General features: G+C 37.0%; 1 protein-coding gene across 2 annotated transcripts; it reads left to right on the top strand.

The window, feature by feature from the left end:
- Window positions 1-3,088: 3,088 nt before the first annotated feature.
- LOC117691101 (uncharacterized) lies at window positions 3,089-13,603 on the top strand. Of its 2 annotated transcripts, none has more exons than XM_066088591.1 (3): window positions 3,089-3,845; window positions 4,144-5,674; window positions 10,375-13,603. In XM_066088591.1, exons 2-3 carry the CDS (start codon window positions 4,219-4,221, stop codon window positions 12,807-12,809), a joined length of 3,891 nt encoding a protein of 1,296 aa, XP_065944663.1. In that variant the 5' UTR covers window positions 3,089-3,845; window positions 4,144-4,218; the 3' UTR covers window positions 12,810-13,603. The 2 variants fall into 2 exon arrangements, with proteins under 2 accessions (XP_065944663.1, XP_065944664.1); XM_066088592.1 differs by having other exon boundaries at window positions 3,089-3,474.
- The last annotated feature ends 6,828 nt before the right edge of the window (window positions 13,604-20,431 follow it).

The raw sequence follows: 20,431 nt of genomic DNA on the forward strand, positions 1-20,431 counted from the left end.
TCAAAGTGATAGGTATGAATTCCTCGATTTCTACACCTTTCGATCGGCAATCGACAGTCAATAAAAGTATATTGAACGATGGTGTGAAAGAACGAGACGGAAGTGGAGAGTGCAAGGAGGTTTGTACATGTGCGTCTTCGTTAGGAAAGTGTCCGATTCGTTTCTCTTCTGTTGCCCTATCACTTTCGGTGTAAATATATATACTAAAATATCCACAAACCATTTACTGCAGATTTCTTTATTTTACCTGTCTCTGAACCCCCGATCACCCGCTCCATACATGAACACTGGTTTGTTTACATACATAAAAAATACAGTTCTTGATCCGCTTTCCGAGTACGGTTAAAGGTTGTTTAATAGGAGAAAGTTTGGGGCGGGTAAAGCTACAATTATTAACAGTAGTAAACTAAATGAAGACTTATTTAAATGGATTATTTGCACAACATGTGGTATGGTATGATGTAAATATTTTTTAAAAATAGTGTTATTTTTATACGCGGCAAATTGCCGTAAAGTTTTTTTGTACATGTAAGTATTGTATGCACTGTAGCTTTATATTTTCTAACCCAAAATTTATACACAGAGCTACAGCTATATATGTTATGTACAGTATGTATTGTTTTATCACAAGTGTACACTTTACCCATGTGAATTTTTCATTCTCTGATATGTTGTTGTTCTGTTCGTGCATAATTTAGTCTTAGTTAACCAGCAGCCAATCAGCGGTAAGCTGAATCCACCAATAAAAAAACTGTGGTTAAGGTGCGGGTATTGTTTATGTATGACGTAGCTGAAAAAGTTGAACGCGACGCGATCGGAAAAGTCAAACCAAATCGGTTTTAGTAATAAATACAGAAAACGCTCTAGATACCCAATTGTTTTATACAATGATAGGGATTGGACAAAAAACAGACAAGAAATGATTTAAATGAAAAAAAAGAAGGTAAAAAAAATTCTCCATACCCCTCCCCAATTTAATGAAAAACAACACATAAACAATTAACGCCATACAATACACAAATTGTTGATGAATTTGTTTAACTAATCTAAATGATAAGGTTAACCACCCCCCCCCCCACCACCACCCCCACCCCTTTCGGACACAGAACAAATATCTTACAACGTTACATTGCACTCAGTTTATTTACATTTTGTGTCACGAAATACTCAGATCTTATATATGTACATTTGTAATATTCTTTTCTTGAATGGCGATTTTAAAACTGTCACCATATACATGTTTTTCACAGCACAGAGATAACGACGTCATGGACGTGTATATATCTGTATGTTCGGTATGTTTGAAGTTTCAAGAGTCCAAGAATTTACTACAAGTAATTCTTCCTGAAACATCCACGCCTCTTTTCGTTTGAGGTTACAAGACCAATATTTCTTTCATAATTAATAATTTACTGTTAATATTGAGTGACTTTTTCTAGGTGTGTTAATCCACTTTAAAACTTAGCGAAACTTTTAGGAATTGTACCTTACACCTATTCTAAATGTCTGTCAAATTTGAATTAAGATAAACAATATTGAAAGAAAGTTATAATGTCCGGCGGCATGAAATTGTTTTTCCAAGAAAAGAAATGTCGACGCTTTGATACTTGTGTCCAATGAATTAATGCTGGTCTTACACTTAAATTCTGTGTTTACATTGTTATCAAACTGTGATGGTACCGAATGAATTCCTAAGAAGGATAACTCTTGGTTTTTTTACGCCCAAGGTTTATTTGAATTAATTTCGCACTGTACGTTTCTCAGGACTTGATGAAAATACATGATTGGTCTTAATTTACCTTGGACTCTCCGTGTTTATAATAGACAAATCAGCAGCAATTAATCGTTTCTGACAGATTACACGGGCTTAAAGCTTTGCTGTAAAAGCCCTTGGACAAGAAAAAAATATAAATGAGCGAGGGTCGTTCAGGCGTAACGCTGTTCCCTACTTTGATCGCGAACACCTGTTGCCGCGGTGAATGGATCTATAGTCGGAGTAGAGCGAGGGGAAATATCCCCCCTTTTGTTTGTGTCACAGATGGCAGTTTGTCAAGATTTCAAATAATAAAAAAAGGTTGTAATGACTGAGTTTTGACTGGCTTACAGAGTAGGTAGGGCTGAGGCGATTCAGCAGAGCCATTCAGGGGGTTCTTTTTTAAATTTTTTTTTATCATTATAAAACAATTCTCCTCAAAACATGAAAAACAATTCAGTTAGAAAAACCAACAGGCTAAGAGACTAAGATGGGGATAAATTCAAGGCACTTTCTTTTGTTTAAAAAAAAAAATTTAACAGTCAATAAGTGCAACTTACATGTAGGTCGATTTTAGAGAGACAAAGAATGCAGACTGTCGGGTCAAACTGGGGACCTTTCACCCCTGACTTTTTTCGAACAAGTCGTATAGACTGAAGGAAATGGATAGGCTTGTGTTTATTGATACACAACAGAGTGGGTTGTTTTGTACGCTGTATGAATGCACAGTGAAACTCTAAACTCATTTGCCCCATCGTGAAAGTGGAAAGCAAATTTAAATATGAATTTATGTGTAGAACTTCATAGTATTATCATGGTGTCATTTTGACCCTCAAATATATTTTTCTATTTTTGACCATTTCCTTATAATTTATTATAAGTTCCACATAATTTATTATATTTTTAATTTTGAAAACTTATATTTTATATTTATTGACTTTAATCAATTTTACATAAGATTTACTTAGATAAATAACTTGAGGCCATCTGTCGATAATTCACACGCACAGTTGTTAAATCAATTAGTGCCATCCGAGCTAATTAAATATATGCTTTTAGATTTATCCTTCGAAGACATCCGCTGTTTTTATAATTACGTAATACGCATTGTATCGCAAAACCATCGTGTCAATCCGCCTCTTTGATGTAAGCAATGAGTGAATTTTTCTTTACGATTCTTTGTATCAATTAATGGCAAGAACAACTCAATGCCAGGACAGGGGACGCTACAGGGTTTTGTCCGATCACTTTTGCGACGGACTCCAAATAATAAAGAAGTGAATTTTATATTGTCTCCTGTCCTGTATTTCAGGTAATGTAGAATATTTGTATTTTTACTTTGTACTTAACATGTTTAACTTTGCACTTTAGAAGAAGTGTTCATCACTTCATGATGAAAAGCTTTTAAACAATTATCTGTTTTGACAAATAATTTTAAGAATGTTATCTTTTGATTTTCACAATTTCATTCAGAAAGACAAATTAAGTTTTAATTTTTGTAACAACTCACATAATGGTATTTCCTATTTTTAAATCAATTTTACAAACCACAAGTTGTAACTTAATTTTTAAAGTTAAGACTTTTTCGGATATTGCATATCTGTCTTTTACGGGTTTCTAATTTAGCCTTGTAAACAAAGCGTGTTGTGTAAACGCGCAGTACATTGTGCTGCTTTTCATATTTAATACTTAACGAAAACAAATATGCAGAAAGTAATCATGTAAGTAAAGTTATTTTTGTGATATGTGGTTATGCTTTTTATGATATATGTTGATAACTTGTAAATCAAGAAAAAACTTCAAAGACTGTCAGGTTAAGTCGAGCATTTTGTACTTTTGTTTGATGTGCAAAAGAAATACTGATTAGGGTTTAGATTTTGAGTTGTAGTATGTTTGTATATAGTATATTAGATTTTAAGTAAAGCTGGACTAGGTGTGAAAGCTTTGATAGGCACCCCCCCCCCCCCCCTGTAACCGGAAGTCATGATCTTGTCTGGTGTTGACTGGAAATTGTTGATGTAAACAATAACATGTGATTTTCTATTTTTGGTCTGTTGCTTTCAATCCCCTCTCATAGCCAAGCATAACTATTGTAAGCTAATTCTCCCCTTTTAAGATTAATATTTCATTTTGATTTTATTCATTTATTTTCATGATAAAGATATATAGTAGACATGTTATTGTACCTGATATGAATTGTGTGATTATATAATGGTGTTTTAATTAACACATGAACTTTTCTGTGACATCATTATGCACATTCATTTTAAATATGCAGTGTACCATTGTTTTATATCTTTTATTGTGTTTATAATTGATTACACACTTTTGCGACGGACTCCAAATAATAAAGAAGTGAATTTTATATTGTCTCCTGTCCTGTATTTCAGGTTGAATATTATTAGTTATCACCAGAGCCCCAATCACACGGTGATAAGTTGGTGCAGAGATCCGAACAATCCCGGATGAAAGCAAACAGACCACTGAACTACAACCTGAGGAATAGGACTCCCAGCTTCCTAACCTCACCAGAGGATACAGAGACAGGACAACACTCCCAGTCCAGTACCGCTGAGTCCCAGCAGCAACCAACGTTGGACAACGCTGCTGGCCACCAAGAAACTGGGGCAGACCATCCTCTTGTGGAAACAGAGGAACAGATTCACTTGAGTGAAACCAACCTACCAGCTGAGGACGTGCAGGTTCATTTTAACGAGCCTGCAATCACCGAAGAAGCAGACCCACAAACAGAAAACAGTGAAAACATCCCAGCTGAGGATACAGAGCATCAACACATTGATTCTCGAGACGCAGAGAGAACCGAAGATCAGCAGTTTTCTGAACAACTTTATATCAGTGATAGCATTCCATTAGACTCAATTAACCTAACAAACATGGCTACTATTGCCCAATTATCAAAATTTAATGGCACTGAATCACCATGTATTTGGTTATCCAAGCTCAGTGCGTGGCAGAAGTTCCATAGGATCACTGACAATGCTGTTCTTGACTATATTCCTTGTCTTCTAGAAGGCAGCGCTGGAACCTGGTTTCAGACCATCAACCCAGGACAGTTTCAAAACTTACAAGGGTTCAAGGATCTTTTAAGTGAAAGATTTAAACCATCTGCGCACAAGACTGCCATGCTTAGTATAAAGCAAGAACCCAATGAAACATGTGAACAATATCTTGAGAGGGCAGAACGACTGGCCTTGGCTCATCATGATCTCGACGAAGCCTACAAGGTCCAGTTTATTGCAAATGGACTTAACACAAACCTAAGAGGGCGTGTTCTGGCCAGGGAACCTCAGACTTTTCAAGCGCTGCGTAAAGACATTTCCCTGGTCCAACTTGAACTAGGATGTGACCAGCATGTGTCCTTCATGACTCCCAACACCTCGTTTGACATGACTGAACTAAGTAGGTCGATAAATAGCCACATAGAGCAAACAGTCTCCACTCAGATCAACGCCTTAGCAGACCGTCTTCAAGAGGCTCAACACTTTGATCGACGCAGAGAGGAAGAAAGACGAGATCAATACCGCGACAATTCCAGAGGTCAACATGAACGGTACCGAGACACTTACAGAGGTCAACACGAACGGTACCGAGATGATTCCAGAGGTCGACATGAACAGTACCGAGATGATTCCAGAGATCGACACAATCAGTACAGTGACACTTCCAGAGGTCGTTACAAATCCCCTTACCGTGACCACTCCAGAGGACGTGATGGCTCCCGACGCAGAAGTTTTGAACCCAGGGAAGATTTCAGGGACTTCAGCAGTGATCGGTCTAGAAACTCAAACTTTCGCCACAACAATTCACCACAAAACCGGAATCGACGAGACTCGACTCCAGGCCGACACCCAGAAAGGAGACGCATGAGTGAGGGAGAGAGCTCCATGTGCGCTGGTTGTGGTAAGTCATGCCAAATTAGAAGTTCATGCCCTGCATTTAACACTAGATGTTACAACTGTAAAAACTTTCACCACTTTAGCCGCATGTGCACTAAACCTTTCACAAACACCAAACCTCACAACAAAAATTCCTTCAAACAACAACATAACCACTCTTTACGAAGATAGGGATTCGCGCCTATCCTCAAAAAGGATAGGCAGCATCACTCTGAGCATCACACTAACCACAACCCTAACCACCATTCCACTACTAATGCTTCCTCTTCCCAGTCCAAACCCTCAACTAACAAACGGTTACCAACTAGTGCTAACAAAACTCAAAACCCTCCATCAAAACGACATTCAACATCTCCATCGTCAAGAAATGTCAACCTCATCATCCCAGTCGAAAAGAATACAGTCAATGTGACTATTTACAGAAGACATTTCAGAGCTTTGGTAGACACCGGTGCAAGTATTTCCTGTATTAGTGCTCAACTCCTAACAAAACTTGGTATTACCCGAGGCCAACTAAATATTTCCAACATTAAAGATGCAGTCGCTGTTGGAGGTGAACGACATGCAAGCCTTGGTGCTATAACTCTTCCTGTGTCATTCAATGGACCCATCATTAACCATAAATTCCATGTGTTTCAATCCTTTCACCAACCTCTAATTCTTGGATTGGACTTTCTTCAAGCAAATGATGGAATTTTCAATGCAGAAAACAACACTCTTTATGTGCGTGACTCAGAAGATACAGCATATGCCATCGACACCAACACTGGACTTGCACGAGTTTCAAAATTTACCATAATTCCAAAACAGTCTGTAACTTTACTTCCAGTGTTCCTATCAAATGTGCCCAAAGATTCATGTGTACTTCTCGAACCAAACCCAAAATTACCATCACTGCGACTTGCAGGTGCTAAATGTATAGTCGACACTAAAGACAACAAAGCCTTTATTCAAGTCATCAACCCAACAACAAAACGAGTCAGAATCAATGCAACTACAGTGATCGCATCAGCAACAATCGTCGATCCAGCCACTGTGTTCACCATGGAGACTTCTGAAGATAACCAGACCATCTCTCCTAATACAAGTAATGAACCACTGAACTTTGACCTCAACAATGCTGACCTATCAGATGAACAAAAACAGTTACTTCTGACATTTCTAAATAATCACCGTTCTGTGTTTGCAACTGATTTAAAAGAACTTGGCCAAGCCAATACACAACCACACAGGATAGAAACCGGTGATGCGTTACCAATTCGGCAAAGGTTCTATAGACAGTCACCTCAAACAAATGCCGAAATGAATCGCCAACTCCAAGAAATGCTAGACACTGACATAATTGAGGAATCCGACTCCATGTGGCAAAGCCCTGTTGTCATGGTGAAGAAAAAGAACGGCCAACTTCGATTCGCTGTGGACTACCGAAAACTCAATGCAGTCACCAAGCAATTTACTTTCCCTCTGCCTCGTCTAGAGGATGTGTTTGACACTATCGGTACCACACAGGCTAAATTTTTCTCCACCTTGGATCTTGCTTCAGGATTCTGGCAAATACCAATGGATGAAGAAACCAAACACAAATCTGCCTTTGTAACCCCCACTGGTGTGTACCAATGGAAGAGGATGCCCTTTGGTCTCGTAAACGCACCTGCCAGCTTCCAAGCGCTGATGACTCACGTTCTAAGAGGACTCAATTGGAAGACATGCCTGGTGTATGTAGATGACATCCTTGTCTTCTCCAACTCCTTTAAGGACCATCTTAAACACCTAGATGAAATCTTCAGACGACTCCAATCAGCTGGCCTTACACTGAAACCAAGTAAATGTTACTTCGCTCTTCCAGAGGTGAAATACCTTGGACATGTTTTGACAAAAGATGGTATTAAAGCAGATGTGTCAAAAACTGATGCTGTCCAATCATTTCCCACTCCAAAGAACCAAAAAGAGCTAAGATCATTTCTGGGACTTTGTAATTATTACAGAAGATTTGTGAAAGGTTACAGTAAAATTACAAGCCCACTCACAGTATTGCTCTCCAAAGACGAGGAATTCTTATGGACAGACAAATGCCAGACTGCCTTTGACCGACTAAAAACTGCCTTAACCACACCACCTGTATTGGCCTACCCAGACCACACACGGCAGTTTACCCTGACTACAGATGCATCTGGAACAGCCATAGGATACATTCTTGGGCAAAAAGACATAAATGGACGAGAAAGAGTCATCGCGTATGGTGGACGTTCTCTAAACAGACATGAGAGAAAATATCCAATCTCAGAACGTGAAGGACTCGCCATTATCGAAGGGATAAAAACCTACCATGTTTACTTAGCTGGACGCCCATTCAAAATTTATACAGACCATGCTGCTCTAAAATGGCTCCATAATGTTAAACAGTCAACAGGACGTCTTGCAAGATGGGCAGTACTACTCCAAGGATATTCATACGAAATATTATTCAAAGCAGGAAAGAAAAATGAAGTTGCAGATGCTTTGTCCAGACGTACATATCCTGAAACAAGCAGTCAAGCCCTAGAACCAGAAGACATTATTCCATCACCTGATGTCCAATGTTTTGCTCCTGTAACTGAAGGAAAATCTACTCAAGCAACCTTCTTTTACACCGACTATCAACGACCATTTCCAACAACCATAGATGTAGATACAGTTCACCAAGTAGATACAACTTCCATTGATGAACTTCAAAGCAGTTGTCCAGATTTCGAAGCTTTGTACAATTACTTTAAAAACAAAGAGCTTCCAGAGGACAAGAAAAACCGAGATCGACTTCTTAGCGAGTCGAACTTCTATGTGTTTCTTGATGACGTCTTATACCATTACTATCAGCCAAGATCTAAAAGGGCACGCCATCCAAACAACCATCTGAAACAACTAGCAGTTCCTCGATGCCTCAGAGAGGACGTCATACGCTCCTATCATGACAGTCTTGCTGGAGGAGCACACTTCGGATTTGAACGAACATACCGTGCTATTCAACTCAAGTATTATTGGCCAGGCATGTACCAAAACATAGCAGACTACGTCAGATCCTGCAGAGAATGCCAGCTCGCAAAGAAACCAACACATCATGCACCAGCACCTCTCACCCCTATGCCAATTGAGGACCGATTCTCAAGAATTCATATGGACATTCTTGGACCACTGACCAAAACAACAGAAGGTCACAAATACATTCTTTTGGTTGTGGACTCATTTAGCAAGTGGCCAGAAGCTTTCCCACTCAGGACGCAGGAATCTACAGAAATTGCTAAAGTGCTCTTTAAAGAAATATTTTGTCGGTATGGTGCACCATATACAATTGTCACAGATCGTGGACAGAACTTTATGAGCAAACTGATAACAGCTGTGTGCCAAATATTCCAAGTCACCAGACATTTTACCAGCTCTTATCATCCGCAAACAAATGCCACGTGTGAGAGGATGAACAGTACCATTGCACAGTGTTTGCGTACATACGTTAACAAAGACCAAACAAATTGGCATGACATTTTACCTGGAATTCTTATGGCAATCCGAATGAGTCCATCCACACAATCATCAGACTTAGCGCCCTACCACATTTTATTTGGCAAAGAGATGTACTTACCATTTGACACTTCTCTGATACCTAAGGATGGTATGAATCAAGATGCTAAGGCTCACGTCACAAACCTAATGAAACATCTCAAGGTAGTGCAGGAGATAGCTGAACAAAACATCCAACATGCTCGTCAAAAGCAAAAAGAGCAATACGACAAGAATACCAGAGAACCAGACTTCGATGTTGGCCAGAGTGTACTGCTACACCAAACGTATGTGCCCAAGGGACTCTCACCAAAGCTGCGTAACCCATGGGAGGGCCCCTATTACATCACTGCAAAGGGACCAAACAACACATACCAATTACGTAGATGGTCTGATAACAAAGTTGTAAGGTCTCGGATCCATGCAAATCGACTCAAACATTATGAGAAGCCAGAGCATCGTAAGGTTTTAAATCCACCACCACCAGAGATACCCATTGATGATTCACACTTGCCTCCACAACATCGCAACCCTCAAGGTGCTGAAAATGATGCTCAAGAAGATGAGTTGCAGCCAACAGGTGAAACCAATACGGAAGCACACACAACTCCTGATATGGAGGAACTTCATAATAATGGTCAGCCTTCTGCAGCACCTGAACCTCAACATCCAAGGAGAGACCAAAACAAAACAGAGAAACAAGGAGATGATCAATCAGAAGATGAAAATCAAGAAGAGGATAACAATACAAATGAAGATGAAAGTCAAGGATATGTTGAGAAACTGATGCAATACAAACTTGTCGATGGAAAGAAATTCTTCCTCGTTAAATGGCAAGGGAGCAGCGTTAAAACCTGGGAGCCGGAAGAGCATATCAATGCAGATCTTATCCGCCAATATCATATTACCAGGACACAGACCGGTCGGGCACGCAGACGCAGAACAAAATCCTGCTTTTACTAGATCCAGTCTTTTTAATCCATTCCACCTCTAACCCACTCTTTTTCCTTAAACCTTCTCACTGTGTACATTGTACCAAATTCTGTTAAAATTTTAATGATTTGCAAAAATTATTAATTTAGTGCTTCTCAGTAAAGACGTCTACTGATACTGACATAATTGTTACACTGTACACAATCTTTACCTTTCCTTATTCCTACTTTATACTACTAGGTGGATCTGGACAAAAGAAGAACCTCGGATCATCACCATATATGTATATGTACATAATCAGCTGCCTCTGCCTCTCATCTGTCTGTGCAACTGCGCCATTACCATCAGATCAACATATTCAAAGAATAAACTACGGCATACTATTCGAGAAAACTAGCGACATCTACCTTGGACAAGAGTACTGGCTGCATACATTTCGAATTCCTCTTCCGAAGAAATTGCACCTACAGCCTCTATACTGCAACATGCCACAATGTCAAACTGCAGGACACATCATAAAATCACTGAATCTCCTAAGAATGCAGTGTATGGCGAGTGTTAATTCAACAGTCCATCACATTCACCAACTGGTACCAACCTCTGAACTTCCTCCTTCACGAAAATACATAGGTTCATCAAGATCAAAGCGAGGACTGTTTGACTTTGTTGGTAAAATTTCGAAGTCACTATTTGGAACAGCCACTTCAGGTGATATCGCTACTCTACAACGCCACATGCAAACACTGAACAACAACAACGTCAAGCTTGCCAAAGCCATGGCCCAACAAGACCACCACCTCTCATCATTCATCGAAGCCGTGGACAAAAGATTCAACAATGTTGTTGCTGCTGTTAGACAAAATCACCAAGATGCTGTGTCACTTTCAGTGTTAGCACACAACTCAATGGATGCTTTAGATCATGAATTTCTCATCCTAAGTGAACTCATCATTAAGCAGACCAACGTTTCGGCTCAATTAGAAAAGGAGTTAGAACATATTAAACTAGGACTTCACGATTTGGTGAAAGGCAAGCTATCCCCATTCCTCCTGACACCACATATTCTGAAATCATCCATCGATCAAGTCCAAAGCATCATTTCGGCCAAATTCCCAAAATTCCATATTTCCAATAAGGATCCTCTCTTTTATTATTCCATGGGAGAATTTTTGTTCACTAGATTACACACAGAACTATACTTGACCTTAAAAATACCAATCTCCCCATTTCAACAGCCAATGTCAATGTATAAAGTCTACACATTTCCAGTTCCTGTTAACTCTAGCTCCAACCATGCCACTCAGCTCATCGATCTGCCACCATACTTTCTACACACAGCTGACAACCAACACCATGCCACAATCACCTCTCAGCAGTTAACGTTGTGTGAAGGAACCTCAACCCGTTACTGCAACTTCAATATTGCAATGAAAGCAACAGCCTCTCCAAGTTGCTTATCAGGAGTCTTCTTTAATCAAAAGAAAACCGTAAATGATCTATGCGATTTTCGGTTCCTAACAAGCATGCTACCCCCAGCTATGTACGAGCTTTCACCATCCAACCTGCTGTTATACAGAACGCCAATGCTAGCACTGGATTGCGCAAATGGACAACACATCTTGAAAGGATGTTCCTTCTGTGTCATCAAATTACCATGTCAATGTTCCATAACAGCTGACGACCTCTATCTACCTCCCCGATTAGGAAAATGCAATAATCAAACTGACAAAGTTACAATTCTCCACCCAGTCAACTTAGCCCTACTCCAACAATTTTTCCATGCAGACTCCCATTCAACCATATTCGGCGACACCATCTTCGAAGAATTCATTCACATAAAGTTACCAAATTTCCACATCTTTAATCATTCATTCTCCAAATTTTTGGCTAATGATCAAAAACAGCACCTAAGCTTGAAGCGCATCGCCAAGGCCGTTCGACACGATGGACAAGTGTTTACAAATTTAGCAGAATCCATGATCGCGGGACAAGTCAATTTTGCAGTGGACAATTGGCCAGACACAAGTGGTATCCTGGCCATCGTTTCCACATCTGTTGGATTCTTTGGACTCATCTTTAGCATCTGGTCATGCTACAAAATCCGAACCGTCCTGCTTCCTGTGTTGTTGCTACATCAAGTGAAACCATCAGCTGCCGCAACCATTAAACCAACTTTATCCTTCATCTATAATCAGGCTGAAGATGACACAACCGCGACCAGTGTTAATGAACACTTTTATGCCACTTTTTCCACTCCTTGGCCTTATGTTTCCCTTTCTGTGCTAACAACAATCCTTGTTATTGCATGCATTACTCACCTATGGCAAAAATTTCAACGTTCACACAAAACTTCACTTCATTTAGAACTAACAACTGGACCTACTTGTGAACTTTTCACTCTACTAACCCTTCCACTTTGCCCTCACAATTGGAACATTCAGACTCCTGAAGACATTTCATCAGTTCATGTTACCACCTCATATTACATTCTACATTACCTGCACATTCAATGCACTGATTTTACCATCACTAACAAGCACACCAACCGCTCCATTGATGTTCCAACTACCATCTTGATCTCACCATTCACTGCTAGAAAAATTCATAACATCCTTCAGCATCCATATACAGCATATTTCCTGTTGTCGCACCACCAATATTTCCAAATTTTGTAACAGCCATCTAATCTTCCTTGCAACATCTTGGCATGACTTACTTGTGTAGATAAGTGTGTGAGTAATAGCGAATTTTTTTTTCAGTGTTTGAATTTTAGTGTTCATTGTACCTATGTTTTGGGTATGTGCATTCTTATTTTTGTTGCACTATTGTATTAACTTCTGTTGTACATATTACTTCATTTTTTTTCCAAAATGTTTTTTTTCTCATTACCTGAACATTGTATGCTTCATTTTTATCTTTGAGGACAAAGATTTTTCTGACCAAGAGGGAATTATCATGGTGTCATTTTGACCCTCAAATATATTTTTCTATTTTTGACCATTTCCTTATAATTTATTATAAGTTCCACATAATTTATTATATTTTTAATTTTGAAAACTTATATTTTATATTTATTGACTTTAATCAATTTTACATAAGATTTACTTAGATAAATAACTTGAGGCCATCTGTCGATAATTCACACGCACAGTTGTTAAATCAATTAGTGCCATCCGAGCTAATTAAATATATGCTTTTAGATTTATCCTTCGAAGACATCCGCTGTTTTTATAATTACGTAATACGCATTGTATCGCAAAACCATCGTGTCAATCCGCCTCTTTGATGTAAGCAATGAGTGAATTTTTCTTTACGATTCTTTGTATCAATTAATGGCAAGAACAACTCAATGCCAGGACAGGGGACGCTACAGGGTTTTGTCCGATCACTTTTGCGACGGACTCCAAATAATAAAGAAGTGAATTTTATATTGTCTCCTGTCCTGTATTTCAGGTAATGTAGAATATTTGTATTTTTACTTTGTACTTAACATGTTTAACTTTGCACTTTAGAAGAAGTGTTCATCACTTCATGATGAAAAGCTTTTAAACAATTATCTGTTTTGACAAATAATTTTAAGAATGTTATCTTTTGATTTTCACAATTTCATTCAGAAAGACAAATTAAGTTTTAATTTTTGTAACAACTCACATAATGGTATTTCCTATTTTTAAATCAATTTTACAAACCACAAGTTGTAACTTAATTTTTAAAGTTAAGACTTTTTCGGATATTGCATATCTGTCTTTTACGGGTTTCTAATTTAGCATTGTAAACAAAGCGTGTTGTGTAAACGCGCAGTACATTGTGCTGCTTTTCATATTTAATACTTAACGAAAACAAATATGCAGAAAGTAATCATGTAAGTAAAGTTATTTTTGTGATATGTGGTTATGCTTTTTATGATATATGTTGATAACTTGTAAATCAAGAAAAAACTTCAAAGACTGTCAGGTTAAGTCGAGCATTTTGTACTTTTGTTTGATGTGCAAAAGAAATACTGATTAGGGTTTAGATTTTGAGTTGTAGTATGTTTGTATATAGTATATTAGATTTTAAGTAAAGCTGGACTAGGTGTGAAAGCTTTGATAGGCACCCCCCCCCCCCTGTAACCGGAAGTCATGATCTTGTCTGGTGTTGACTGGAAATTGTTGATGTAAACAATAACATGTGATTTTCTATTTTTGGTCTGTTGCTTTCAATCCCCTCTCATAGCCAAGCATAACTATTGTAAGCTAATTCTCCCCTTTTAAGATTAATATTTCATTTTGATTTTATTCATTTATTTTCATGATAAAGATATATAGTAGACATGTTATTGTACCTGATATGAATTGTGTGATTATATAATGGTGTTTTAATTAACACATGAACTTTTCTGTGACATCATTATGCACATTCATTTTAAATATGCAGTGTACCATTGTTTTATATCTTTTATTGTGTTTATAATTGATTACACACTTTTGCGACGGACTCCAAATAATAAAGAAGTGAATTTTATATTGTCTCCTGTCCTGTATTTCAGGTTGAATATTATTAGTTATCACCAGAGCCCCAATCACACGGTGATAGTATGTTTATGTATGAAAGTTCAGTGAATGGTTGATTGCAAGATAGGAATGAAGTACTGTATTCAAATTTCTTGCCATGCTGACGGAAAGATTGATATTTTGTGGCTAGTCAAAGGGGCACAACTCAATCTCTATTCATTGTATTGAGTCAAAACAACAGGAGAACGTATATCAGTTGGGTAATTGATTAATTTAAACATATTTTATTGAGTAATCAAATGGATTAGGCAACAGGCAAAGTCTATATAAACCCTCTCCAAATTACAAAGTCAAGAAGTGGTGTTATAAAATAATCATAGAATATAGTATATAGTATGTAGTATAATTTACCAGTTTACAGAGTGATATATTATTGATATTTTATGTATACAAGACAAAGGATAATTGGATAATAAATAATAAGCTTTACTTTTGTCATATGATTATAAATTGTAAGTTAATTTGTTGTTTAGCATATACATGACACATTCATTCCTACATTTATAAACCCATCACCTCATTCTTTCATACCGACAGACAGACATAGAATATTGGTGTCATGATCCAGCCCATTTGAGAGAAACAGTGATTAAAAAAAGAACTAATAAGTAAAAAAAAAAAAAAGTTGGTTAACTGGGAGTCTAGGTCACCTTCCAATCAACATGTTTAAATATTTTCAAACAGATGTTTCAAAATTCGATTTCTTCAATTACATCTTAAATTAAATTAGCAAATAATTTTTACACACAATTACCACTGTGCGTTATAGAATTCAGAGATGAAAAAACCGTTGCTATGGCAACGAGCTGAAAATTAAGGAAAATACTATTGTTTTAAGGCATTTGTTAATAAGTATTATTCATATAAATAATTGCCGTTGCTATGGACTTTGCAAAAAGTAAACATTTTTGTGTGCTCTTCTACGATGAATATTTCTAGTAGGTGAATTTTTACAGATACCAACAAAAATCTCTAAAATCAGGAAAACCAGCCTATCGAAATAACTTTCAATTTTTACCATTGTTTGCCCTTTTTTCATTTTATGACCTTTTTACCAGAGCAATAGATACATAAAATGTATATTGCATTAAAATTGATAGGGATGTAAGAATTCAATAGTTACCTACATGTATTTTGGCTAATTAAAAAACGAAGAAAATCAATTTCAATAATATTGCTTTTCATAAAAACAAAAGTCTCTGCTATATTCGAACTGGGGACCTGAAGAGTAAGCTAAACATATTGCGATTCCTATAATACACCCAATTTGGAGACTTTAGCAGTTTTACAAGAAGTTAAATCGCCATGTTGTGACATGATGTCATAAATGAAAAATGTCACGGGATGTCGAATACCCTTGATGCATGCAGTATGAAAACCAGAAATCACAGATATAATGTATAAATAACTGTATGATAAAGTGAAAAACGTCTTATCAGACTGATCTGAACGTGAAAGAGTTCAGGAGGCTGGGTGGTCAACAAGTTAACCATCAGGGGTCATCTCAAAGTTTGTTAATTTTTAACACAGGACCCTATGGGATTAACAAGTTAACCATCAGATGTACCGTGAACTTTGACATACATTTATGATATCTATGGGCATAAAGTTTCATTCAGTAAAGAAAAAAATTCAAATATTTTAGCTTTAAAACTTGAACATTTTTCTATATCTGTATGCATGTACATGCAGAGCTTTTTATTCTTAATGAGATTAAAATAGTCTTAAAGTTAATATGCCCATGGAACCCTACTACAAAGTAGTTTTTTTGCAGCAAGGATAAAATGTTCATAAAGTCTTCATGGGGCCATATGATTAATAAGAGAATATATATTTTATCAACAAAATTTGTATAATATTTTGCGAATTGCCAAAATGTTTCGAATTATTGAAGTTATTTGAAGACTTTGCCATATCTACTTAAAATGTTAGATTACATAAAATCTCCGAAAGACAACCTAATCATTACACCTGTCAATTTAACATTTAAACAAAAGTACGAGATAAAGTCTTAAAATTGATTCGTCGAAACGTAACCAAATGTATTTACAATAGACAACATTTGAACATACGCAAAGACATCTTTGGACAATAAAAGACACAGAACAGCAATAGTATCAAATGGAATCCATTTATGCTCTTGTTTAAAAGGAAATATGGATCATTACAAAGGGGGTGCGAGAATACAGATGAAAAGTTCATAAAGAAGTAACACTATTGAATAATGAAAGATAAGAACATACATACTGCGCGCACTGGACCTGTGACTGCAACGTTGAGTAGGACAGATGATATGAGAAACACGAGTACGAACTTCATCTGAAGGTACAAAAAGAGATTTTTTATCTTAATTGATTTAGTACCTTACCTTAGCTGCCATAATACGCATCTCAACATATGAATTGGTACCAATATCGACAATCTGATAAAGTATTTCAATTTTAAATACATTTAATCTTTTTATAGCAATAGATATCATGATAGAAAATGCATTATAATTAAGGATGTTCACGAGTAGTCGAGTACTCGACTATCTCTCGGTCACAACGATCATCGACTAGAATTTTCTCGTTGTTAATTGAAAAATTTAATACATTTTATTTCTTCTTAACACGGCAGTTTTGGGCCTACGAATTTAAATACAGTTAAAAACGTCCATTATAAAACGCCACGGACGGGCGATTTCGCTTTGTTACAGGCGTAATAGGTTATTTCGTGAAGTTAAAATTATGTAATTATTAATTAAAAACAGCAATTTACATATCAATTAAAATTGAAAAAGAATTACCTTCACTGTTGTGAACTGTACAGCAACTATAATCGCTAAGGACTTCACTACTGTGAAAGAATTTATAACGCAAGAGAATGTAACATCTGTTATATAACTATGCCTGCAATTATACAGATTTAACCTACAGATCACTTAGTTTCCCTTTCCGTGCATCAGAAAGAAAAACATGTATCTATACTTGCTTTGTTTTGAGGTAAAAGACCATCTACTGAATAAAAATGAGAGTTCTATCTGACATCACTTTTATTTGATTGTGCACATCTTGAATATAAATAAACCAAGCTTGTTATGAGATTTGCTTTTATCAATATCATTTTACAATATCAATGCAGTGCGTGGTTATAAAATAAAACAAGAGGCCCATGGGCCACATCGCTCACCTGAACAGCAGTTCCTTGTAACATTACATTTCTTGAGAAGAAAATTTTTAAACATTTTTCATATGTAGTTCTATGTTAAACTTTAAACCCCGCCTGGGGCCCCAGTTTTGGTCCGAGGGTCACTTTTTTTACAATTTAGAATCTTCACTATATATAAAAGCTTTTGTGTAAATATTGGCATTTCTGGTGCAGTGGTTCTTGAGAAAAAGATTTTTTAAACATTTTCCTATGTATTTCTATGTTAAACTTTGAACCCCGCCTGGGGCCCCAGTTTTGGTCCGAGGGTCACGATTTCTACAATTTTGAATCTTCACTATATATACAAGCTTTTGTGTAAATATTGGCATTTCTGGTGCAGTGGTTCTTGAGAAGAAGATTTTTTAAACATTTTCCTATGTATTTCTATGTTAAACTTTGAACCCCGCCTGGGGCCCCAGTTTTGGTCCGAGGGTCACTTTTTTTACAATTTAGAATCTTCACTATGTATATAAGCTCTTGTGTAAATATTGTCATTTCTGGTGCAGTGGTTCTTGAGAAGAAGATTTTTTAAACATTTTCCTATGTATTTCTATGGTAAAATTTGAACCCCGCCTGGGGCCCCAGTTTTGGTCCGAGGGTCACGATTTTTACAATTTAGAATCTTCACTATACATACAAGTTTGTTTGTAAATATTGGCATTTCTGGTGTAGTGGTTCTTGAGAAGAAGATTTTTAAAAACATGCACCCTATACTTACTGTTTCGCAATTATCTCCCTTTTGAAAAGGGCTGTGCCCTTTATTTTAACAATTTATAACCCCCTTTCCATAAGGATGCTTTGTACCAAATTTGGTTAAATTTGGCCCAGTGGTTTTTGAGAAGAAGTTGAAAATGTGAAAAGTTTACAGACGGACGGACAGACGGACGGACGGACGGACGGACGGACGACGGACAACGGGTGATCAGAAAAGCTCACTTGAACCTTCGGTTCAGGTGAGCTAATAATATGTAGTCATTATTGGATCTGCTTTGGGGTAGACTGAAACCCACCTGCATGTTAAATGGAAATAAAATCTATATTTGACACTTCTTTTGAGATCACATCCTGGATAGACTACGCTCGTTTCAAAGCATGCTTCTTTATATCTATGATGTTAGTTTAGCTTACTAAATTAATCTGAGATTACGGAACAGGGATTTAGGGAACTGAAGTCCGCATGAAAATTCAGTCTGTGCAAAATAGGGCGCTTACTATTTCCTCGGTGCCAAAAAGAACGCTTCCAATATCACAACCCGTGGGGACCTGGGATGGTGTGCGCCATTCACAAAACTAAGACTCTTTTTTTGTATACAAGATTTAAATGAAAACAGGTTGATTAAAATATACTTAATATTGGTAACAAATTCAGAAAATAATGATTGTATAAAAATAGTCTAGACACACGTTTTTATGCTTGAAATATACATCGTAGAAATAAGAGAAGTATATTATCAAACGTTTGCAATTGTTCATTACCTCTAGAGATAGAAAAAGGTAGATATACAACGGCAGTAACTCCAATAAATTTTGGAATGTGTAAATATTGTGTAGATAAAGTTTAAGCGGATGAAAAACACTGTTAATGCATTGTGAATTTTATTCTGTTTTGCGCTTCTTTTATTTCAATTCATTTGCCCAACTTGTTTGTCATTAGTTTCCCTAATGCTCACATAAATGTCGAAATGTCTGTGGAGTAAAAATCTGCCAAAAATCCACAAAAAATGTTCTACAAAATATTTTAATTGTATTCAGGACACATCTTCCGTGCTGAGAGAGATCATTTTTGAATTATACACACGCATCTCTATATGATTTGTATTTATAAATCCCTTCGGTGTATTTCATTGTATTGCCTTCACTATAATGTACCTTGTTCGAACCAGTTTCGCTCAATCATAATGCTTTTATCATAAATACAAACGAAATGGCGATCACCGTTCGTTCATTAGCAAGTGTCTCGTTACTAACCCACGCTGTTCAGTTTATGTACCCCTAATAATGTTCATGAGTGGGCATCAGAGCAATAATTTCTTTCAAGACCTACCATCGTCATATGCTAGATGAACATAAACTCTCGGTTAGCTCATGTCTATCGAATGTTACAAACCCTAATCAAAACAACCAACCTTCCGTGCAGTTCATCCACATTATCACTCGCTACAACACGAGCTCAGTCTGCCTATCTCTCTGTCTGTTTTTCCACAGGAAGAAGTCGAATTGCACTCGAAAGAAAAGCCCCCAATAACGCTACGTGCAGTTGTTTGGTCAGCACCAATATGTCATCAGAAATTCTCGCCAAGTCCATCTTCAATCACTATGTTTTCAAATAACCGGATTACTTTAACGGAAGCTAAGCGGATCCCCACCGTTTTTACTGAGAGGACATTAATACTTTTTGTAAATTTCCACTAAATGTTAAATCGGTCGTTTTCACGAAATATGGTTATTCTTATTTATATTGTTGATTAAATGTATAGCAACCCTGTAGAATATTTTATGTGACGCCATTTTAATCAAAGCGATTTTCTATACTCTGCCTGAAGATAATTACTCGA

This window comes from Magallana gigas, chromosome 1 (genome assembly GCF_963853765.1).
Source record: "Magallana gigas chromosome 1, xbMagGiga1.1, whole genome shotgun sequence".
NCBI classification, from domain to species: Eukaryota; Metazoa; Mollusca; class Bivalvia; order Ostreida; family Ostreidae; genus Magallana; species Magallana gigas.

What these genes read in the sequence shown, in the direction of transcription:
- LOC117691101 (XM_066088591.1), top strand. Translation starts at nt 4,219, where the DNA reads ATGAAAGCAAACAGACCACTGAACTACAACCTGAGGAATAGGACTCCC. An exon ending in CTCCATGTGCGCTGGTTGTG is followed by an intron (nt 5,675 to 10,374) that starts GTAAGTCATGCC and finishes TTATACTACTAG; the next exon opens with GTGGATCTGGACAAAAGAAG.